Source organism: Bidens hawaiensis, unplaced genomic scaffold, assembly GCF_021521415.1.
Source record: "Bidens hawaiensis isolate Kalapana, Puna unplaced genomic scaffold, B.hawaiensis_p1.1 tig00018162_1, whole genome shotgun sequence".
Taxonomy (NCBI): domain Eukaryota; kingdom Viridiplantae; phylum Streptophyta; class Magnoliopsida; order Asterales; family Asteraceae; genus Bidens; species Bidens hawaiensis.
In genome coordinates this window covers 199,517-219,669 of record NW_027492750.1, presented here as the reverse complement: position 1 = coordinate 219,669, position 20,153 = coordinate 199,517, and the positions used below count along the sequence as shown (strand labels likewise).

General features: G+C 34.3%; 1 protein-coding gene and 2 pseudogenes across 3 annotated transcripts; 1 reads left to right on the top strand and 2 right to left on the bottom strand.

Moving 5' to 3' along the window:
- Nucleotides 1-2,459, bottom strand: LOC143555580 (uncharacterized; annotated as a pseudogene). Its single transcript, XR_013139226.1, has 9 exons — nt 2,275-2,459; nt 1,945-2,020; nt 1,817-1,856; nt 1,022-1,080; nt 899-937; nt 706-769; nt 572-625; nt 371-472; nt 1-126 (listed from the first exon to the last, which is right to left on the bottom strand). The product of XR_013139226.1 is annotated as an uncharacterized LOC143555580 (transcript).
- A 1,501-nt stretch (nt 2,460-3,960) lies between these two features.
- LOC143555593 (TITAN-like protein) lies at nt 3,961-8,321 on the top strand. The gene is made up of 7 exons (XM_077045115.1): nt 3,961-4,268; nt 4,892-5,018; nt 5,088-5,367; nt 5,457-5,497; nt 6,340-6,400; nt 7,673-8,073; nt 8,166-8,321. Exons 1-7 carry the CDS (start codon nt 3,961-3,963, stop codon nt 8,184-8,186), a joined length of 1,239 nt encoding a protein of 412 aa, XP_076901230.1. The 3' UTR covers nt 8,187-8,321.
- A 1,096-nt stretch (nt 8,322-9,417) lies between these two features.
- LOC143555579 (protein NUCLEAR FUSION DEFECTIVE 4-like) lies at nt 9,418-13,154 on the bottom strand (annotated as a pseudogene). The gene is made up of 3 exons (XR_013139225.1): nt 12,822-13,154; nt 10,719-11,631; nt 9,418-9,940 (listed from the first exon to the last, which is right to left on the bottom strand). The product of XR_013139225.1 is annotated as a protein NUCLEAR FUSION DEFECTIVE 4-like (transcript).
- Nucleotides 13,155-20,153: the final 6,999 nt, after the last annotated feature.

The following is a 20,153-nucleotide window of genomic DNA, read 5'->3' as shown; positions in this document are numbered from 1 at the left end:
TATGATTACTTCATTTAATGGTATAAAAAAACACCAACAAAAAAACAAGCATACAGGTAAAATGATATTCTAAGTCTCGAGAAATCTGAGTAAAATCTGATTCATCTTTGGCTGATGTTTTCTAACCTGCAATTCAAAAAACACGTGTCTGCAACTAATACAAGCCGAAGAATTAGCTGCTAAACGAGTCGCATGTGAACCTAAACATGGCGCCTGTATATGCTAGTTGACACGAACATGACCCGTTCACAAAAAAAACATGTATTTAATTCTTTTTTTTTTGCTTTTTGCATATTAATACTTTAAAATTACAAATTCACATACAATTTTATTTATTTAAGCAATTATTTTTTAATCAAGGATAACTTACTTTTATGCCTGCTAGAGATAAAAGTTTGTGAGAAGCAGCATAAATAACATCAGAATTCTCCAAACTCTTTTCCACAAAATAAATAACTTCAGAAACGCCGGACTGCAATAAACAAAAAGTCAAGGGTAATTTCGTAAAAATGCAACAAAACCCAAAAGATAGAAAAAAAAATGCATGCTAAGAGAAGGGCTTCAAACTCACCTGAATGATAACTTTTGCACACTCGTTACAAGGAAACATTGTTACATAAAGCCTCTACACATTTATAAAAACAAAAAATAAAAAAAAACAACCCATACTCGAATAAAATATTTTCACAAAAAAGTTGGACCAACCTGCCCTGCAGCAGAAGCATGATTCGTGTTCAGGATGCAATTTACTTCAGCATGACTAACATAACTGCAAAATAAAAATAGCCAGTCAATTTGTTTTCTGTTTTATTGTAAATTGAGTAAAACAGAAAAAGTGTATTTCTAATGCATAAAACTTCTTAAACCATGTAATTAAAAGATAGCTAGCATCACTTACGGATATTTTTGTCTCTAAAGGATTGTCATTCTTGGATTTCTGGAAGGGTAAAAGGAGATTAGTGATGAACTTACAATAAAACATTAATAGATATTATTGAAACTTATTTTAGATAATACTGACTTTTGACCATGGAAGTTTGTCATCAGAACAGCCACGTGGAAACCCTTTGTAGCCGATGCCTGTATAGATCACGGTTATTAATGTAACAAAAGACAAACCAACTCGGCTAAATGGACGGGCCAAAATGGGTGATCATTTGGTACAGGTCAAAACTTGGTTGGTCAGTTGGATCAACCTGAAAATTTTAACTTTTGATAATAATAATAATAGTAATAATAATAATAATAACAACAACAACAACAACAACAATAATAATAATAATAATTGTCAAATATGATTTAAAAGTAACTATATAGTAATTTGATGAATAACACAAATAAGGAGGTTTTATGCGGTTAGAATTACACTTTGGACAACTTTTGACCCGTTCGACTCGTTATTAGTAAAATATAACCCGAATAGGCTGGTTATAAAAAACTTTAGGTTTCAAAATTTTCAAATTCCTTTGTGTTAAATTATTCAAGGTCCATATTCAAATTGAAATTTCTGAAAAGTCAACTTCACAAATTCAAACCTAAAATAATTTCTCGTTTATGCTTAATTATGTGTTTCATACGATACATTTAATAGTTTTGCAAATTTTCCCATTATCTTTACAGTTTTGCTTGATTTCACAGTCTAGTTAGCTTTCTTTTTCATTTGAATTGCTTGCATAATTCAGACCCGAATTCACCCCTTATCCACCCCCACTGGCCCGTTCATTTAAATGATGGACACACGTAATCTTACATAAGTGAATACATATATATTGCATAGATATCTAATGAAAACATAACAATATCCAAAAATTCTTACCAAGTATTATACCATCTTGACTCACCAAACACGCTCCAACCTGCAATAAAACATTAGCAACATGAAAAAACCATCAGGAAATCATAAATAAATCCAACATAATCAGTAATGAAGGGCAGAAATTCAACCTGCCTGTTAGGATCCTTGGATCTCTCAGCTGATAAAAACGCAATCGCCATAAAATAATCATCCCACGATAAGTATCTACAATACAATTACAGTATTAATAACTCCAATTTCTAGATTATAAGCAGATTCACAAATTTTCTTTTATATAATATAAAAAAAATGTATTCTTAATGTTTTAAGCCCATTTTATATTTTTATATTAGAAAATCACAACCCAAATCATAACCAACAAATAAGCCACTTAAATTTTTTTATTGTTTAACCCGAATAAAAAAACTCTTTTTAGTAAAGAAGGCCTAATTTATCGGAAAAAGTTAATTTAAGTTTACCCTTTGCGTTTGGACGGATCGTAAGGATCGTTTGAAGATGAACTGTTCTGCAAGACGTCTTTTGAATTACAAGTATCCGCCAGCAGCTTCTTGCTGGGGTTTACTACGAAACGAATAGCGAATGCGGAGGCCAATGCGCCGGCGACAGCCGCCGTCGAGATGAGAGTCAGTTCTCTTGAATTCATGGCCGGAGGATTTCACCGGCAAAATGGCTCCTCTGGATGTTGAAGATGAATTTTTGCCGCCAAATGCAGATGAAAAAGAGCGGGAGAGAAAGAAAAAAAGTGTGAATTCCGTGTCGGGCCCTTTTTTAACATAAGTTAGCTATTGGGCTTATATGGGCTTTTCGGGTATCGGTTAATTCAATTTGGTTAATCCGTTTTCACTTTTTCTTTTGTCCCAAGTCCTAACGGTTTATTCGGTTTTGTTATCCGATTGAAATGGTTATTATTGAGTTTATTCGATTGAGTTCAGTTCAGTCCAAACAAGCAAGATATGTGGAATGCATGATTGATTGTATGAATATGGTATGGTTTTCGTTTTTTTTTCATAGCTCTAATAACACTAACAAAAAAATTACAAATTTTCGTGAAAGGTTATGATGTTCACTATATAGTTAGTATATGCCTTATAATCTTTTGTAACAAAAGATTATGATAACCTATGAAAAGAACTAACCGAGTTAAGAATTTCGATCGATCCTATTGTAACTTTTAAGTCCATATATGAGTGCATGAAACTAGGATAATCCAGGATCATATTCGTGGCGTATAACAATATCCCTCAGATAAATATAAATACGTATCATGTCCATTTAAGCTTTGTAAGCATGACAATGTATAGAATTAAACTCATTGGAGTTGAGAAAACCCGTGAAAACCTTATGTAACATCGTTTTTTTTGTTGTTTTTTTACATATGTAATTAATATATGCTGTTACATTTAATACAAAACATTAAAAAAATAAAAAAAAATTTGTTTTGCAATTTTTTACATTTTTATTAACTTTTAAATATATTTTCAGGAGGAAGAAAAAAATATTTCTACCTTTACTTTTTTTATTAACTTTAGTTGTGTATCACAAAATTCAAACTTTAACAAAAAACATATGATTGAGAATGAGTTTCAAAAGTTTTCTCAGCTCAATTGAATTTTATTTTTATCATAACTATTGTAAGCATCGCACATTGTTATGGACTTATGTCCTTGATATGTAATTCAAGACTTACCTTTATATCGTTTTCTTTTAATTCAATTACCGATTATTTTTTTTAAATGTATATTGGTTTTAAATATTCAATTACTATATTTTGTTCACTGTCAGCCTCAGCTAACAAAATTGCTATTGACGGCCCATCTTTTACCATTTTTTCTACCAACAAACCCTGACTAACGTATCCTAACGCCATTAGTTTTTGAGGACGTGGCACGCTTGCATGTCAAAAACTCGCTTATATAGCATATACGCAGTGTGATTATATGGCAGATTGCACCACCACTGTTTAGTTTTGACGACACCGTGTGATGATAGGAGACACTGTAGCCAGATCAGTGAATTCAACAGGCTTTATCTCACCGATCGTTAAACACAAATCCTAACTTATTAAAACTTCTTTAAGCCATAACGGAGACCCAAACACACCTTTAATAATGTGAGTGTGGCCTGAACGACGATTAGGATTAGCGATGGAGACGAAGAAGTCAAAGGCGAACGGCAAGCGAAAGCACAGCGAATACGAATACGAATACGAATACGAATACGAGTATTGTAAAGTATGCAAGCTGAATCACAATCAAGGCCGTCGTCACAACTTCTTTCCCAACCACGTCAAATCTCTCTCCTCGTTCCTATCTCGATTCCACTCCAAAATATCCGACGTACGCTTCTTCCTCAACAACCCTACCTTACTTCCTCCCGATCTCGCTTCTCGCAACAGGTTTTGGTGCGTCTTTTGCGATTCAGATGTCACAGAGCACGGCAGCTCATTCACCTGGTCAGCAAATTATCAATATCTCTGATCAATTCAACTTGTAGATGCTATTTGTTTATGATTTGGAGGTAGTTAAGTATTTACGTGAACATAATTGTAGAAACTTAGGGTTTATAGTTTTAAATAATCATTGTTTGGTTCATATTTGTGATCAATTAGGGTTTCAATCAGCTAGTTAACGTAATTATGAATATGATTTTGATTCTCATGAGTTGTAATAATGGCATTTAAAGCTCCTAAACACCTTTATGTAGGGGTGTGCAGTTCATTTGGCTGTTAGCCTCAACTGAAACCGTAGCCGAAGTCACCGCTTAATCTATTTTAATAACCAATCGGTTTTCAGTTAATATGTTTGGTTTATTATGTTAGTTTGTCAGTTTTCGATTCGAGAACCATACTTGGACTAAAATTTTTGCTTAGAAATACATGAAACGGAGGTATAAAATATGAAATACATGAAATGGAAGCATATAAGCTTAGAAATGTATGAAAATATGAACGGTTCGGTTTGGTTACAATTACCGATAACCTAATTTTGGTTAATCGGTTAATTTCGGTTCTGTTTTGTTTGTTGTCGGTTAACAGTTCAGTTATTGCTGACCCCTGCCTTTATGTTGTTTTGTCAGTGAGAAAGGAGTCACTCATCTTGCAAGTGCAGATCATTTAAAAAACTTGAAAAGTTTTATGTGGAAATATGGTGGTGGAATGGATCAAATTGATCGATTCAGGTTTACTGAAGCAGATCTTTCTAAGGTATATTTATTTATTTTTGTGACAAGCATGCTTATGATACTTACGATTTCAGTTTACATGTTATTGCAGTATGAAAACAAGTGCCTATCTTTGAAGGATGAAAGTGGAAGTGAACAATCTAAAGGACATTTAATCGGGCCTTCAAATGATATCCACAATGAACGGAAGTTTGATTATGTAGATAACTTTGACAGCAGTCGTATCATGTCTCATAATTCAAGTTTTCAAAATAATGTTTTGCCTTTACAAAATTATACAAATGAGAAATATCAGGTATCGTATTCAGATTCATCGGGACATGTGGCAACCGGTACTTCGTCATATGCAAATCTTACAAATAACTTAAGAGGTGATTAACTTTTTATTATACACAGTTTTTTTTTACTTTAAAGATTTACATAAACATGTTTCATTAAAATTTTTTTGGTGGTTGTGTAGGTGGGATTGGCTTAACTGAAGGTTATAATCACAATGGGCTGGTATGTTTCTAATCAGTATGATGACTGTTATTGTAGTGATATTACTGTAGGGCTGAGCACGGTTCGGTTCGGTTTTTAGGTGAAACCGCAATCGGAACCGAAAAGTCGGTTTTTCAAATACACAAACCGTTCGGTTTTCGGTTTTTTTCGGTTTCGGTTGGTTATAATCGTTTTTTTTTTGTGTGTGTGTAGATATTGCAAAAATATTCCAAAAAAATGAAAATGCATATTAGATCCAAAAAACAAAAATAGGCATTTGTTACATGGAACCAAACGAATATAAACTTGCAAGAGTACTAGAGTTAAAATTCAACAAAATGCTTGATCAAAAAACACTAAACGTTTAGTTCCAACCTTCATTCTTCATCTTCAAAGTTTACTCTCAATCTTCACCATCTTCATAATCCTTATCACCATCAACGGTAGATCCTTTTGGTTTTTTGTTTCCAGTCCTAACATCTAAAAAAACACATATAATTGTATTAGTATTTAAGTAAAAAAACATATCGGTTCGGTTCGGTTTTTTCGGTTTTTTAAAAATGGAAAACCGAACTGAAACCGAAAATTCGGTTTTTCAAAAAAACAAAAAATAAACCGTCGGTTAATGCTTCGGTTCGGTTTTTCGGTTTGGTTTTTTCGGTTAATTCGGTTTCGGTTCGGTTGATTCGGTTTCCTGCTCACCCCTGTATTACCGTTATCTTATTTTCATGTTAATTACACGGTTTAATACCATTTATCATACAGCATTGTCTAGTATCATGATTTTGATCAATTTGGTTGGCTTTTATATTGTTTTTTGTTTGCGTTTATTGCCATTTTTGTGGCATATACTAATGTCATAGGGGAAGACATGCCAGGTATATGCAGAGAAAACGGAATCCAATGGTGTTGGTAGTTCAGCAGGTATCCTTAACAATTTCACTTTGTTTCTTGATTTGCCAATTTAGTTTAATTTATTTAATATTCTGGATGAGTCACGCATTTATCGTTGCTCAAGCATTTCAACTAACAGATTTTTGGTTTCTGAAACTGTTTGCCACCTGAAATTATTAGTTATGGCAATTTGAATCCACATACTTGTGAACAGGTTGATCCGGGTTCAGCTTGTTAAAATAAAAAAAAAAATAAACCGAAAAGGAATGTATCAAACAGGTTGAAGTACAATGGTCAAAAGCAAATTAGAAACAAGAGTTAATCATACAAATAGTGTTAACACCCCAAATATGTTACAAACTTAAAGCGTAAGGACTATCTTTGTAACTAGCTAAAAAGGGTAATTGCCATTTTTTATATATAACCGAGTTTTTAGCAAAAATTAGCATTAGACCTCAGACATTTTAAAATTTGAAAACCATAGATACCAAACATGTTATTTTATTAAGTTGGATCCCAAACCTGGTTTTCGTTTTTGCCAAAGCATAGGGACCATTATTTAGTTAACTCAAAAAAATTTACTGAAAGGGAACAGATCAAACATGTTGAAGTACAACCTCCCATATCATTTCTTCAAATACTAGATCGGTGTTATTTAGAAGTTTAAAAGTTTTGAATGCATATTCTTTTTGGTACCTACACAACCAACATGTTTCCACACATAACCAAATTACCATTTCGACCATAGTCCGTTTGACCCATTTCTCAACCCATCCCCAACCGCCACATTTAGGAGGTGTGCATGGGTCGGTTTGGGTTGGGATCTGAACCAACAACTGAAAATTCAGTTTTTGTGCATTTGAAAACCTTTCAATTTGGGATCTGAATTCTGAAATATTTGGGCCAAAAAATGTTGCCCAAAAATAATATATTTGGGTCTAAATCCTTTTTTTTAATTAATGATTAATTGATTATTATACAATTGGGCTATTTGGATTACACTATTTATTAAATTCTTATAAATTATTTAACATTCAAAGTTAAGAATGAAAATTCATAAATTCAGTTCCGTTTGGTTTATTCAGTTTTAATCAAACAAAACAGAAACCAAGGCGTAACTTCAGTTTTCACGAACATCTAAAACCAAGCCTTTGGGTTTTTTTTTTCCGGTTCGGTTATGTCGGCTCGTTATCTCGGTCTTTTCGATTTCATGCACACTCCTAACTGCATGTTCCATATCAAGAAGTAATACTAAACACACTCATGAGACGTAATAACACGACATGTGTTTTTTCTTTGCAGGTCTGCAGAAGCTTACGCAAATTTCTTCTACATTTCGTGAACCGAATACAGGAAATGTGCATTCTGGTGCACCTCCGCCTTGGTTTGACACATCTAACGGGAGCCATATTGATGCGGTCAACATTAAAACTAAAAGTAAAAAGTCAAAGTTACATCCTAAAAGGGTTGGTGCTGCATGGGCAGAAAAAAGAAAGATAGAGATGGAAATGGAGAAAAAAGGGGTGTTTCCTGTTAATAAATTTGATGCCAGCTGGCTTCCCAACTTTGGTAGAGTGTGGCAATCGGGTAGCAGGAAAGATTCTAGAAAGGAATTTGAGGTCGAGGTTAAGAAGCCGATCAAAGATGAAAGTCAAAGTCTTGATTTGCCAATGCAGTTACAGCCTTATATTAGCAAGAGAATGGTAAGATTATAAATACTTATCTTTTGTAATATGATTTGTCAAATTCAGTAAAATTTGATCATGTTTTTTAATGTTTTTGTGTATGATGTCAGCGCCATGAAGCCAATGGATGATGTTTTTGCTTACAGAGGAGTCTAGATTGAAACTAACTGCCAACTGACTGGGTATGTGCATACTGCAAGTAGATACAAATTTATCCTGGTCTGGTATGTGTATTGTTCTTTTGAATTACATTTTAACTTTGCAAGTCGTGCTTAAAATGGTCTTTAAAAACGACACATGTTACCAAATTATTATATTACTTGCAAATCACACTTCCAGTTTTGATTTAATTTGGATGTTTTTGATCCAACTTCCAATCTGTCAGCTTTATATGTGGTTACATATTAATATATTATAGTTTCAATGAGTAAATAAGGTTTTCTTACATCTTTGGGTCCCAAATAGTTCATTCTTTTAAACCTGTACCTAGTTGATAGTATACCTATCAAAACAGGTGGGCCGAGTTGGGCAAGATGACAGGTTCTACTGGGTTTTGATCAAATCAGGCCGTTTTAAAGAATTACCTGTTTGGTTCGGGTCATAACGGGGACTGGGTTTTGATCAAATCAGGCCGGACCAATGTAGGAGCTAATTATCTCAACTATCAGTTGTTTCATTAAATCCGAATTTCAAACAAAACCCCCTGGATCACACAGTGAATTATACCTGATCATACTGAAAACTGACGGATTATGAATGACTCCAAGTGCGATTTTCCAGATTAGCAATTTATTGTTCTCGAAATAAAAAATCTAATCGGATTCCAAATCAGCTAAACCGTGAACTAAAAATTAATTGTGTCGGGGTAAAACCTGAACACACATCTTTCTACAAATTTCCCAAAAGCACACAGACTTTTGGAACAGAAACTGCTAGCAAAAGCTCAAATTCTGAGTCAATACGCTGATAGTTGGTAGGAACGCTTATAGGTTATACATATCTTGAAGGATTTAACTTGGTAATTTCAAAAGCAGGATTTTTGTGTTCTTAAATCTTACAAAAGTACGTTTGTTACAATACCCATATTAAAAAAAACACGGGTCGAAAACTGCACTTTACAAATACAAAGAATAATAATGGTTTACATACACCTTATTAATCACTCTACATCCTCTTACCAATATGAATTCCTCCTGCTTGTATACAACCTTGGATCCAACAGGCTTAACCATTCTCATAACTCAATATGCAGAAAGACGAACCTCTTTTCTCCCAAAACAACACTAAAAATAACACCATCCATTCTAATGTTCCCTGATTGCAAAATGCAATCAATTCTTTAAAAGTTCATCAGCAACACCTTTAAGTTTGCGAATTCCCATACAATTGTGCATACACTCTTTTGGTTCTATGAACAACCACCATACTCAAAGAAACTGCGATTATGCAAAGAACCGATAATATCCCGCAAGTAAGCGAGTAACAAACTGTCCCGTAGCAAGTGAGTTCTTCGTTTTCTTGAAGAATATGATATTTCATTGAGTTTTGCTTTTTAGCTTCATAGTCGTAAATCCCACTAGCAATGACACCTGAGAAAATAAGAGAGCCTGCTGGGCTTGTGAGTGTAAGAAAGTTATAAAGCGCTCCAAAACTTTTCAAACCGAATAGTTCTGATGCTGCTGAGGGGACGATGGCCCAATGGGCCCCGTAACATGAGCCCATTACAACCGAAACAACGTATATTGCACCGGGTGCACCCATTGCGTAGTAGAAAAGGGAAACAACGTATATTGCACCGGGTGCACCCATTGCGTAGTAGAAAAGGGAACACGCCATTATGAGTTGAACCCCGGCCATTGCTACTGGTCTTGGGTAGGCATGTTTTCTGATATGCATGAAGATTTGTTAGGACAGAGACAATATGTTAAAGGAGTGGCAAATATAGAGGTGTGCATGAAACCAATAACCTACGTACAACCGAAACAACTGAACCCAACACAAAAGCCACGGTTTGGTTTTATGTTTTTCAAAAACCAATTTAAGGGTCAGTTTCTGTTTTGCATGTACCAATAACCACACATTCCTCACTTGTGGTCTAGTGGTAGAAGGCTTGGGTTCTCCGGTGGAGACACAAGTTCGAATCTCGCTTATGTCACATATAAGTGGATATTGGCAATGAAGGATTACCGAAAACCGAACGAACCTATTGAACCCAAAAAAACCGACTTTATAGAAAAAAATAATAAATGGTGTATCCTTAAAATTTTAGGCTCAATTAAGTGGATATTGGCAATGAAGGATTACCGAAACCGAACAAACCTGTTGAATCCAAAAAACCGACTTTATAGAAAAAATAATAAATCGTGTATCCTTAAAATTTTAGGCTCAAATTTTGAATAATCAGTTAATCATTAATTAAAAAAATGCGTACAAACTTTCAAGCCTAACTTTGTAACTTTTGGCCATCTTTTCTTCCCAACTATCCTCAAGCTTAAATGACAATATCGAAAAACCAAAACCGAACCAATTGTAAAAAACCGGGGAAAAAAACCGATTTTTATGAACACGTTGACCCAGGTTGATTTGACCCGCACACATTTTCAAATAATATAATCCAAAAATCAATAATCTAACAATTAATTTACCACACATTATAAACGCACCTTACAATCATCTCAGAGAAGTATCCGCCACCAACACGACCAAGAAAGTTCCAAATACTAATCATGGAAACAAAAATATGAGGATTTTCGTACCCGAGTGACTCGCGCATTTAACCAAGGTTATCGATAATTGTCAAACCCGACCCCGAAGCCAACACCAAACTAAAAAACAAAAGCAAAAAGTCTGCTTTTACCAACGCTTACATTAACGTAAAATTCTCCCCTCTTCGCGGACCCTTTTTGCGTTTCACCCTCACGGCTCCGTCGGCTGCAGCCTGCACCAACCTAGCTTGCAAATGGTTCATTCTTTTTTGCCTTTCTTGAGCCGAAAGTAAGTCGATCTCCGAACCCTTTTCATCTTCCACTTCACTAAACATCACTTCGTTTTCTCGTCTTTGGTCCTCGTTTAAAAGGGTATCCTCTAAACGAGTCTCGGCTCGTGAAGACGAGAAAAAAACCAAGAAAATGGGAATCGCAACGGGGAGTAATATTAAAGCCAGGAGTCCAATTGTGAGCCAAGTTATAATGGTTTGGCTTAAATCAATCACATCTTGTAATATTAAAACAGCTAAAAGATAAGCTGCAAGAATGAGGCAAATGCTATAAAGATATAAGAAACTTGTGTTGTCGGATTGTTGGGCTCGTTTATGACCTCCAACGGGTCTAACTATGAACATTAGTGAAGAGATTACGATTGTGGGTCCCACTGCAACCACAAGTATGACCGAAGCTTGATTCGGAAAATTTAAAACAGTATAAATTTGAGTTAATATTGCACCACTTAAGCCCGCAAAACCCTTAAGTATCCCTACAACAGGTCCACGGTTTTTAGGAAGTTTTGAACACCCGAAACAAGAGCCCCCGTGTTAAAGTAGGTTTCACCATTTGTTCCGACGAAAATGCAAATACATAACTGCAAACAAAAACCGAAACTTTTAAAAGGTTTTAAAATCTGTGGATCAAACTTGTGATTTTTAAAACCTAAGGTTCAAACTAGGCGATTATTCGTGCAACTCTTTCATAAATGTTTAGACTAAGTTTTACAATTTTCAAAATCTGGGGACCAAACTTGCAATATGGCCAAGCCACATGGACTATCTACGCAATTTTTATTATTTATACATATAGCGCATAACTATTTGAACAATAAATGTTGAAAATCGTTCAAATAGTACACGTTTGGCATGTTACATGTCATTTTTTACCGACTTTAGTAGGACATATTTCTGGGTTCACACAAAAAGTCACCTCAAGTGCAATTTTGTTCAAAATCTTTACTAAATTTATTCAAAACATTAGATTGTTGTTGATATAATATAGCTTTAGAAGTCACAATTTGACCCTAATTATTTCACATGAAATAGTGTGAGAAACATAAGATTTTGCCCAAAGCATGTTAGTTATTAGAAAATATATTTGTAAAAAATATATATATTGGAGTTGGAAACTTTATTCAAACATGAATGTTGTGGTAAATAAAGTCAGAACTCAGAACTACCGTGCTTTGGTAAATAAGTCCAAAACTAATATCAGGACATAAGTTTTGACAGCAACACGTGTTGGTCCAAACATGTGTCGGTAAGTCGGTAAGTGCATATCTTTGCTCTTAAAACATATTTTTGACTTATCCGAGATTCTGAGCTCCAGTTCTTGGATGTTTATGATTAATAAATATTTATATATTTATACTTGTTAAATATATGAGAAATTGTTTAAGCTTGGCTTGAGCTCATGTACACTACCTTAAACGAGCTAAAGCTCGGCTTGAGCTCGGTTGTGCATTGTGAAATTAGAAATGCAAGAGTTAAAAACTTAAAACTTAACAAGACTCGTTAAAAGACCCATTAAAACTCAACGAGCCTAAATATGATCTTCCCATACAAGGTACGAGCTCAATCTCAATAACAAAACGAGTTTTATTGGAGGCTCGGGCTCAGCTCGTTTCGAGCTTTCTATGGACCCGATCTCAAGTAGCTCGCGACCGATTCAGCTTGCTTGCATCCCTTATTCCCAAACACCCCTTAAAACAAAATAATCAGTACCAAATCCATACCTATGTTTTTGCCAATCAAACAACTAAAGTATATATCAACAGAAACTAACCACCCACAAAGGCAATTCCGGCAAGGTGTGTATAGTGGTGAGCCAAACCAAGCCATAGCCAACCAAATTCTGAACCACTCCAATGAACAAAACGACCCAAATCGGAGCAACTTCACACAAACTACCCGCGATAAAGCCGATAGCATCACCGATATCTTTAGCCACACCCAGCATGGCAATTTGGCGCTGGTTATAACCCATGGTTTTCTTGATCACCGGAGATATGCTCCCAAACATGTAGCCGATGCCAGAGCATGATTGGACCCACATTGAAGCCACAAAAACCAGCCATATGTTGTTGAACAAACTCTTGGTCTTGTCATGTAAATTCATTATTTGTTCTTGTGTTTTTGTTTTGTTTTGTTGATCACTAGCGAGTGAGTATTAATGAACCGGATAGAAGATTGGTCTGTGATTGATGATATATTCGATTGTGGGGTTGAGTTTTTGGAATGGCTTGGAGGTTATCTAGTAAATGAAAATGTGGTGGACGTTGATGGAGTGAATATAATATTGTTGCTTGTGGGATCAGTGTGTTACAATTCAAGAAATATACGTAACAATTCTAGACCTGATTAAATATGTTTAGTTTTAGAGGTGGAAAATTTTAATATATAAAGGTTTGTTGCAAACAAAATCCATTAAATAATTGTCAATGTATTTTTATATAAGTTTTAGAATTATTTTATCAAATTTCAGCAGATCTTACCATTTTATAAATATTAAATTAAAAGTAATTTGATAAACATATTATTTTGGTTTTACAAATTACAAAATTTAAGTTTTCAAAAGAAAAATATCTATATATATATATATATACAAAGAGGAGTTTTAGATACATCACCCTATTTTTACTAAAAAAAACCCATCAATACGTCCCGCATATGACTATACGGCGGGCGCGTATAGAGTCCATTATAAGCCTTGTAGAGTTCTATACGGGGCAAATAAGGCCCGTATATCTCCGTATATAATCCTATAAAGGAATTATTGAGATGTGTTTGGTGTTTCTAGTAGGACCCCGTACAAAAGGATATAGATGTGGGCGTGGCACCGCACCTTCCGTCACAAGTCACAACACTGCATATCGGAATATTATAGTTTTACACCTGCTGTGGGTGCTCTTCCAAATTATTATTGTAATTTTCAGAAACCTTGATTATTATCTTTTTGACTTTGAAAAAATTATTATTATGAATTTTAAAAAATAATTAATACGCTTATTAAAGTTGGTTGTCTGGTCCAATGATATGGAGTGATTGTTAAGTCTTGGAATTTTTAGGTCTTAGATTCGAAATTCAAAGGCGTTTTTTTCACAGGTTTGGTTTCTCCTTGATGATATTTCTTGGTGAATCAGGTCTAGAGCGTCAAAATCAATATAAATAGTTGTAGTGTAAAGCTAATTCGAGTATTTGAGATAGTTCCAAACGCAGTTAAAAAAAAGTTCCTCCTCAACCATCCACAGCTTACACTTGTGATATTTTCTCTCAACCAACATTTTTTAACGTTAAAATATAAGAAGAAATATGCATGAATTAGTGCAATTCTGGTTTGGAGAGGGCACAACAGTAACTTAGCAAATTTTTGTAGAAATACTAAATTATTATGTATTTATCCATGAGAGCCGGTTTTATTATATTTTTTTTAGAACAGCGACTTTCTTTTGTGTTAAGGCACTATACACTTCAATTTGGAGCGTCCGGTACAAGGAATGGAAGTGTGGGTGAATCGACATCAAATAGAGGAATTCGCCTTTTCTTTTCAGCAATAACATGAGAAGAGCATCCCTTTCACAAAAACCTACAGACCCCCCTATCATGTTCAGCAACTTGTAATCTTCTCAAAGATCATTACGAGCCCTCTCCTATCATTTTTATTTTGAAAAAAAATTCATGGTGGATCAGGACGAGAATGAATTAGGTAATCCAGGACATAGGACATACTCATCCTGGAGCTTATGCTCTCCTCTAGGGAGGGGGGTTTTCTAGAGAGGTAAGTCGGGGGTAGCCTCCCGCTTGACTGATTTATCGGAGTCAGAGACTATTCCAATTATCTATACTATATAGCAAATAGCAAGGACCTTTTAAAATTTAAGTACAAAACTTTTTGCATTATGTATAATTCATGATGCATAAAACTATTGAGTTATTAGGGGCAATTTGGTCTTTTAGTCACCAATGTTTACGGTCAACTTTCACTCTCAAATAAAAAGTAAATCCTTGGTCCCTCAACTTCACTCACTATTTGTTAATTTAAAAAATAGTTACATGTATACCCTCTATTTCAAAATCAACTATCCCATGACTTTTTAGCGGTCATAACCTTTTCATACATTAATATTTTTTAAAAACATTACACCTATAAAATGAACATTTAATTCTCTTTAAATCGAGTATGGTATTGTTATACTTTTTTAGTTTTAAAAAATTAACATGTTACGTTATTACCTTACAGAAACGCCAATAGGTCGAGTCGATTGAGCTCGGGTCATGTGTAAAACTAGATTAAGGTTGGAACAAATTGATACAAAAAAGGGGTTAATCTGGTTCCACACGGGTAGGGTCGGTATGGGTTCGAGTCAAAAGGGGCCAATGTCATAACAAGTTTCAAGTTACAATGACGTCAGATCATAATGAGATTCGGGCCAAAACATTTTTATTTAAAAAATTATTTATTTGAAGTAGACAATAATTTTAATGTTAATTTATTATTTATTTCACATATGTAACACATATGAAATGTATATCACGTTTGAGGCTGTAATAATAATAAAATTATTTAATAAATTTTTTCAGATATTATATAAATAACAAAACTAACCGAAGTACTTTATATAATATATCACGAATTAAATTATGAACCAACGTAAATGAGTTTTACAGCGGCGCTGTAAAATGCCGCCGCTGCAACATGGATATTCTACTAGTTTTAGAAAAAGAAAATAAAAAATAAAATTAAAATATATGTTGTTGTCTTGTAGACTTGTAGGACATCTAAACAGACCCATAAATTATCAAGAAAAAGACATTTCCGTGTTTTGTTTGTTTTTGATTTATTGTTGAATTTATGATGATACCTAGTTACCAATCATCGTAAAAGATAATAATATAAATTTTTTGGACCGAAATAAAAAAATTAAAATAATAGACGGGAGCTAGTGTTCCTTGGCCTAAGCGTTAAAGGTGAGACATCCAAATACTTTAAATAAAAAGTATATTGGTTTTTATTAATCTTAATTATTGTCTTTTGTTCACTACATGTCCTAACTAATGAATTGGCTACTGACGGTTCCAACTTTTAACGTATTTGTTCCTAATGGTCCGCGACTAACAGAATCCTAACGCCATTAGTTTCAGGTCGTCGGAAAAACGTTGTTGGCTAGAAAAGTCAAATATGTTGTCGGAAAACACCACCTGAACACCACTACCACCACCAATTGACTCACCGCCAACCAACTACCACCACTTGAGCACCATCAACCGATTCCGACAATGGTTCTAGGGTTTCATCCGGCCTCAATAATTGGGATTTTACTAGAAAAATGTTCCTAAAGGTCCAATATAAAGTTACCAAGTTGTTTGGGACAAAAATGTTGAGTTTTCAGGGAAAAATAATTGAGTTTTTCCGGCAACCTGTAACTAACGACGGACCGTTATGAACAAATACGTTAAACGTTAGGACCATCAGTAGCCAATTCGTTAGTTGGGACCGGTGGTGACCAAAAGACGATACTTGGGATTAATAAAAACCAATATACAACTAAACAATAATATAGAAAACATATATTTTATGTGCTTTCAATTGTCGTTTGGTATATCAAAAGGTGCTACTTGTGACATTCGTCATTTTCGTTTAATAAATGTAGTTGTTTTATTTCCCGTTTTGTAATTGGATCTCTATAATTATTAAAGACATCAAAGTATTTATTATGTCGTTCGTTTTGTCCGTATTAAAGAATCGAGTAATTTCACTTTCGGACCTTAAACTTTAGTTTAACCAGTTACTGAACCCAACCCAACCCAAACAACAAGGACTAATCTGCAAACATTATTCAAACTTTTCTCCTCCTCTCTCCTTCCCCCGTCATCGGCCGCGACCCCCTTTCTTCCGTTTTGATTCCTTTGACCCCGTAAATCAAGCTAATTAAACGAATACGTAATATCTGCAAATCATAATCAACATTAACAACAAGAAACGGCTCGTAAATTAAGTTATAATAACCAAAATCGCGTGAACATAGGCCGCGGACGTTTTTGATCTTGTTAGCCTATATATACATGCCAAAAATCCAATTCACAAGCACCACACCATCGCCTCACTATCACGACACCAAGCCCCATCTTAATTGCATCGTTGCAGCAGTTCTTGGACTCGTTTGATCCCATCCTTGGCCGAAAACCCTAGGTTCTTGTTCTTGATCAATCCTTAACCATTTCAGGTAATTATAACATGCATATGGGTCGAAAATTCATCCTCTACGAAACCCCTCTGTCAATTTTGATTGACAGAGGGTGTAAGATTCGATTGTTAATTTAGGGTTTATATGATTTGGGGGTTTGTTTGATTAACTGGTTATATAAATTCTTTTCGGAACCTTTTCGGAACCTATTAACGAATTGGAAACTGGCTCAGATGGCCACGTATATTACGTAAAACACTTGACCGGCCAGGGGCGCAGTTTCGATTCCCCCTGGTCTGGTTTTGGTGTATTTTTGGTATTATTTTGTTAATTGTTTGTTTTAATTAATATAAAAACTATATTTACATAAAACCATATGTTTGTTACACTCGATTAAACGAACCAAACTTCGATGATAAGTTTATAAAATAAATTTCATATACAAATATATATATAAGTATATAAATTTACATAATCATTTATTATATATCTATATTTTTACATTAAAAATAACAAACATAATAATAATAATAATAACAACCATAATAGTAGTAAATGTATTTCTTATCTTTCTCTCTTGGTTAACTAAATTGAACCCCGTTAAAAACTAGTTTAGATTACATAAAGCATTTTTCATATGTCAGAATGTATATTATATAAAGGAGTTTTCTTTGTTAACTAAATATGACTTTTAAATGATTAAAATTAACAAAAGTTAATTACATAATTATCAATAATCTATGAACTACAACTAATACGTAAACCCCAAATCCGTTGCAAACCCATCTCCTTTGTGTCTTGCTCATTACCTTAGTTTAAGTATTTATTTTAATTATGCCTTAAATAATTAGGACAAATTGTCGGGAATTATCGCGGGACCAACTAGCTTGCTCTAACCTTTACCCTCTTCTCGTACCTTATTCCTTATTCCATGTGAGTTTTTCATAACCTCATTTTAACGTTTTATGATATTTTGGGGGTAGCACGTTACAAGTTTTTCATTCGTTAGTTATGTGATTGTTTACAAACCGTTTCACATATATCGTGCATGTTAATATTATTCGTGCATATTGTTTATGATTATACGTGAACTTGCTTGCAATGTGTTTATTGTTTTTATGGTGGAAGTTACGCAAACGCAAACGCATACACATAGTGGGAGGGTCCGACGGGAAGTACCCGCGCCGTCTAACGTTACAACTTCGGTTGTTTACGTAAGGTGGTTCTCATTTCCCCGACTTCAACGGCTTCGGCCAAATGAACGGGAGGATGACACTATTTGATTTCATTTACTTTACGCTTGAATACTTATTGCATGACGATTGTTGAATCGCGAGTTTTCTATATATATATACGCAAAAACTTATGAAAACTCACCAACTTAATTGTTGACAAAATATATTATTTTCAACGTGTTACAGGTTGAATCGATGGTGTGCTAAGGACGAAGATCACTAGTATGCCTTAGGATATTGAAATAAAGAACTTGATTATTTTTCGATGGAGTGTTTGTTTTCTTTTATCTATGAACAATGGCTATACTTTTGATGATATGAAATGAATTATTTATAATTAATGTCGCTTTAATAACGTTACGAGCTTATGAATGATCTGTATGTTACACCCGGGCGTATTCCGCTTAAAGCCGGGGTGTTACACTACTCTAAACAAGTAGTTATATCAAATATGTGCTCCAAAAAGGATCCGTTGGAGAACGGCTATATATTTGTGGGCAGCCACACAACCACTGTCAAGTGCCACACAGACACATGTGCACAAACACTAAAATCCAGGTATGCAAAAAAATCCAGTTCAGGTATGCCAAAAAATCTGGTTCAAGTATGCAAAAAACCCAGGTTTCGGATATAACTAGAATTGGGTTTAGGGTATTATCGGGTTTAGATTGGGTGCGGGTTTCAGCATTGAAAGTCATACTCTATTCGTACCCTACGGGTAGGGTCGGGTCCGGATCCAGGTATTAAAAACCCGGGTTTAAGAAAACCGATGCTGGGTTTTTTTTTCGGGTTCGGGTTTTTTTCCACCTCAACATGAGTTGTTCTACAAAATTATTGAAAGATTCTTATTAAGTGGCAGGCAACATCATCTTGCCTTCTCTAGTTGAGTGTTTGAGTAAAAGGTGGTCAGTACAACTTTGTCATGGTCTTCATCTTCCTACTAGAAAGTAACAATTCTTTAAAAGAAATTTAAAAGAAACTGAACAATGAATACTTTAACTCGAATAAATCCGTAATATTACCGGGCCACGAACAAAAAAATGTGGCAATCATGTAACATATAGGGGTGGGGAGGCGATCATTCATGACCCTATCACCCAAATAGGCCTGGAAATTTTTTTTTTAAATATATACTGTTATGAAAGAATTTTTATTATTAATGTCGAAACTCCAATTACCCAATTCATTTAGACTCATTTTTATAAAAAGAATTACTAATAAAAGAATTTGAACAACTCAAACCATAACCCAGTTATCCAATACGCCTATTTAACATTTAATTATTCTAACTCATTAAAAAAAACTTTTACTTACTGCCCAAATTTTTGTCGCCCTCGATCAAAATTTTTTTTAATGGTTTTCAGAGATGGCTATGCCAGTATACCATAGGGACAATTAGTAAATCAGAGTAAGCAAAACCTATTTGCAGTTTGCATCCATCAAAAACACGTCTTTTTTTTTTCAATAATTCAATTAGTAATGATGTGAACGTTCCGGCCTAGTTTTCCCAAATCCAAGTGGAGGAACCCTTTGTAACCCCCAAGTTCAGTGAGATTTATATTGGTTTTGACGGTTTAACAGTTTAGAACTTGGAAACGCTTGTGTATACCTAAACGCCCATTTAGTTCTGTCTTATTAAATTTAAGAATATACAATTCTAGATAATTATTATATTCGTAACATATTTAAATAATATGG

Coding starts and splice junctions, on each gene's coding strand:
- LOC143555593 (XM_077045115.1), top strand. CDS start 3,961: ATGGAGACGAAGAAGTCAAAGGCGAACGGCAAGCGAAAGCACAGCGAA. Junction 5,019..5,087: donor CTGAAGCAGATCTTTCTAAG/GTATATTTATTT, acceptor ATGTTATTGCAG/TATGAAAACAAGTGCCTATC. Junction 8,074..8,165: donor CTTATATTAGCAAGAGAATG/GTAAGATTATAA, acceptor GTATGATGTCAG/CGCCATGAAGCCAATGGATG.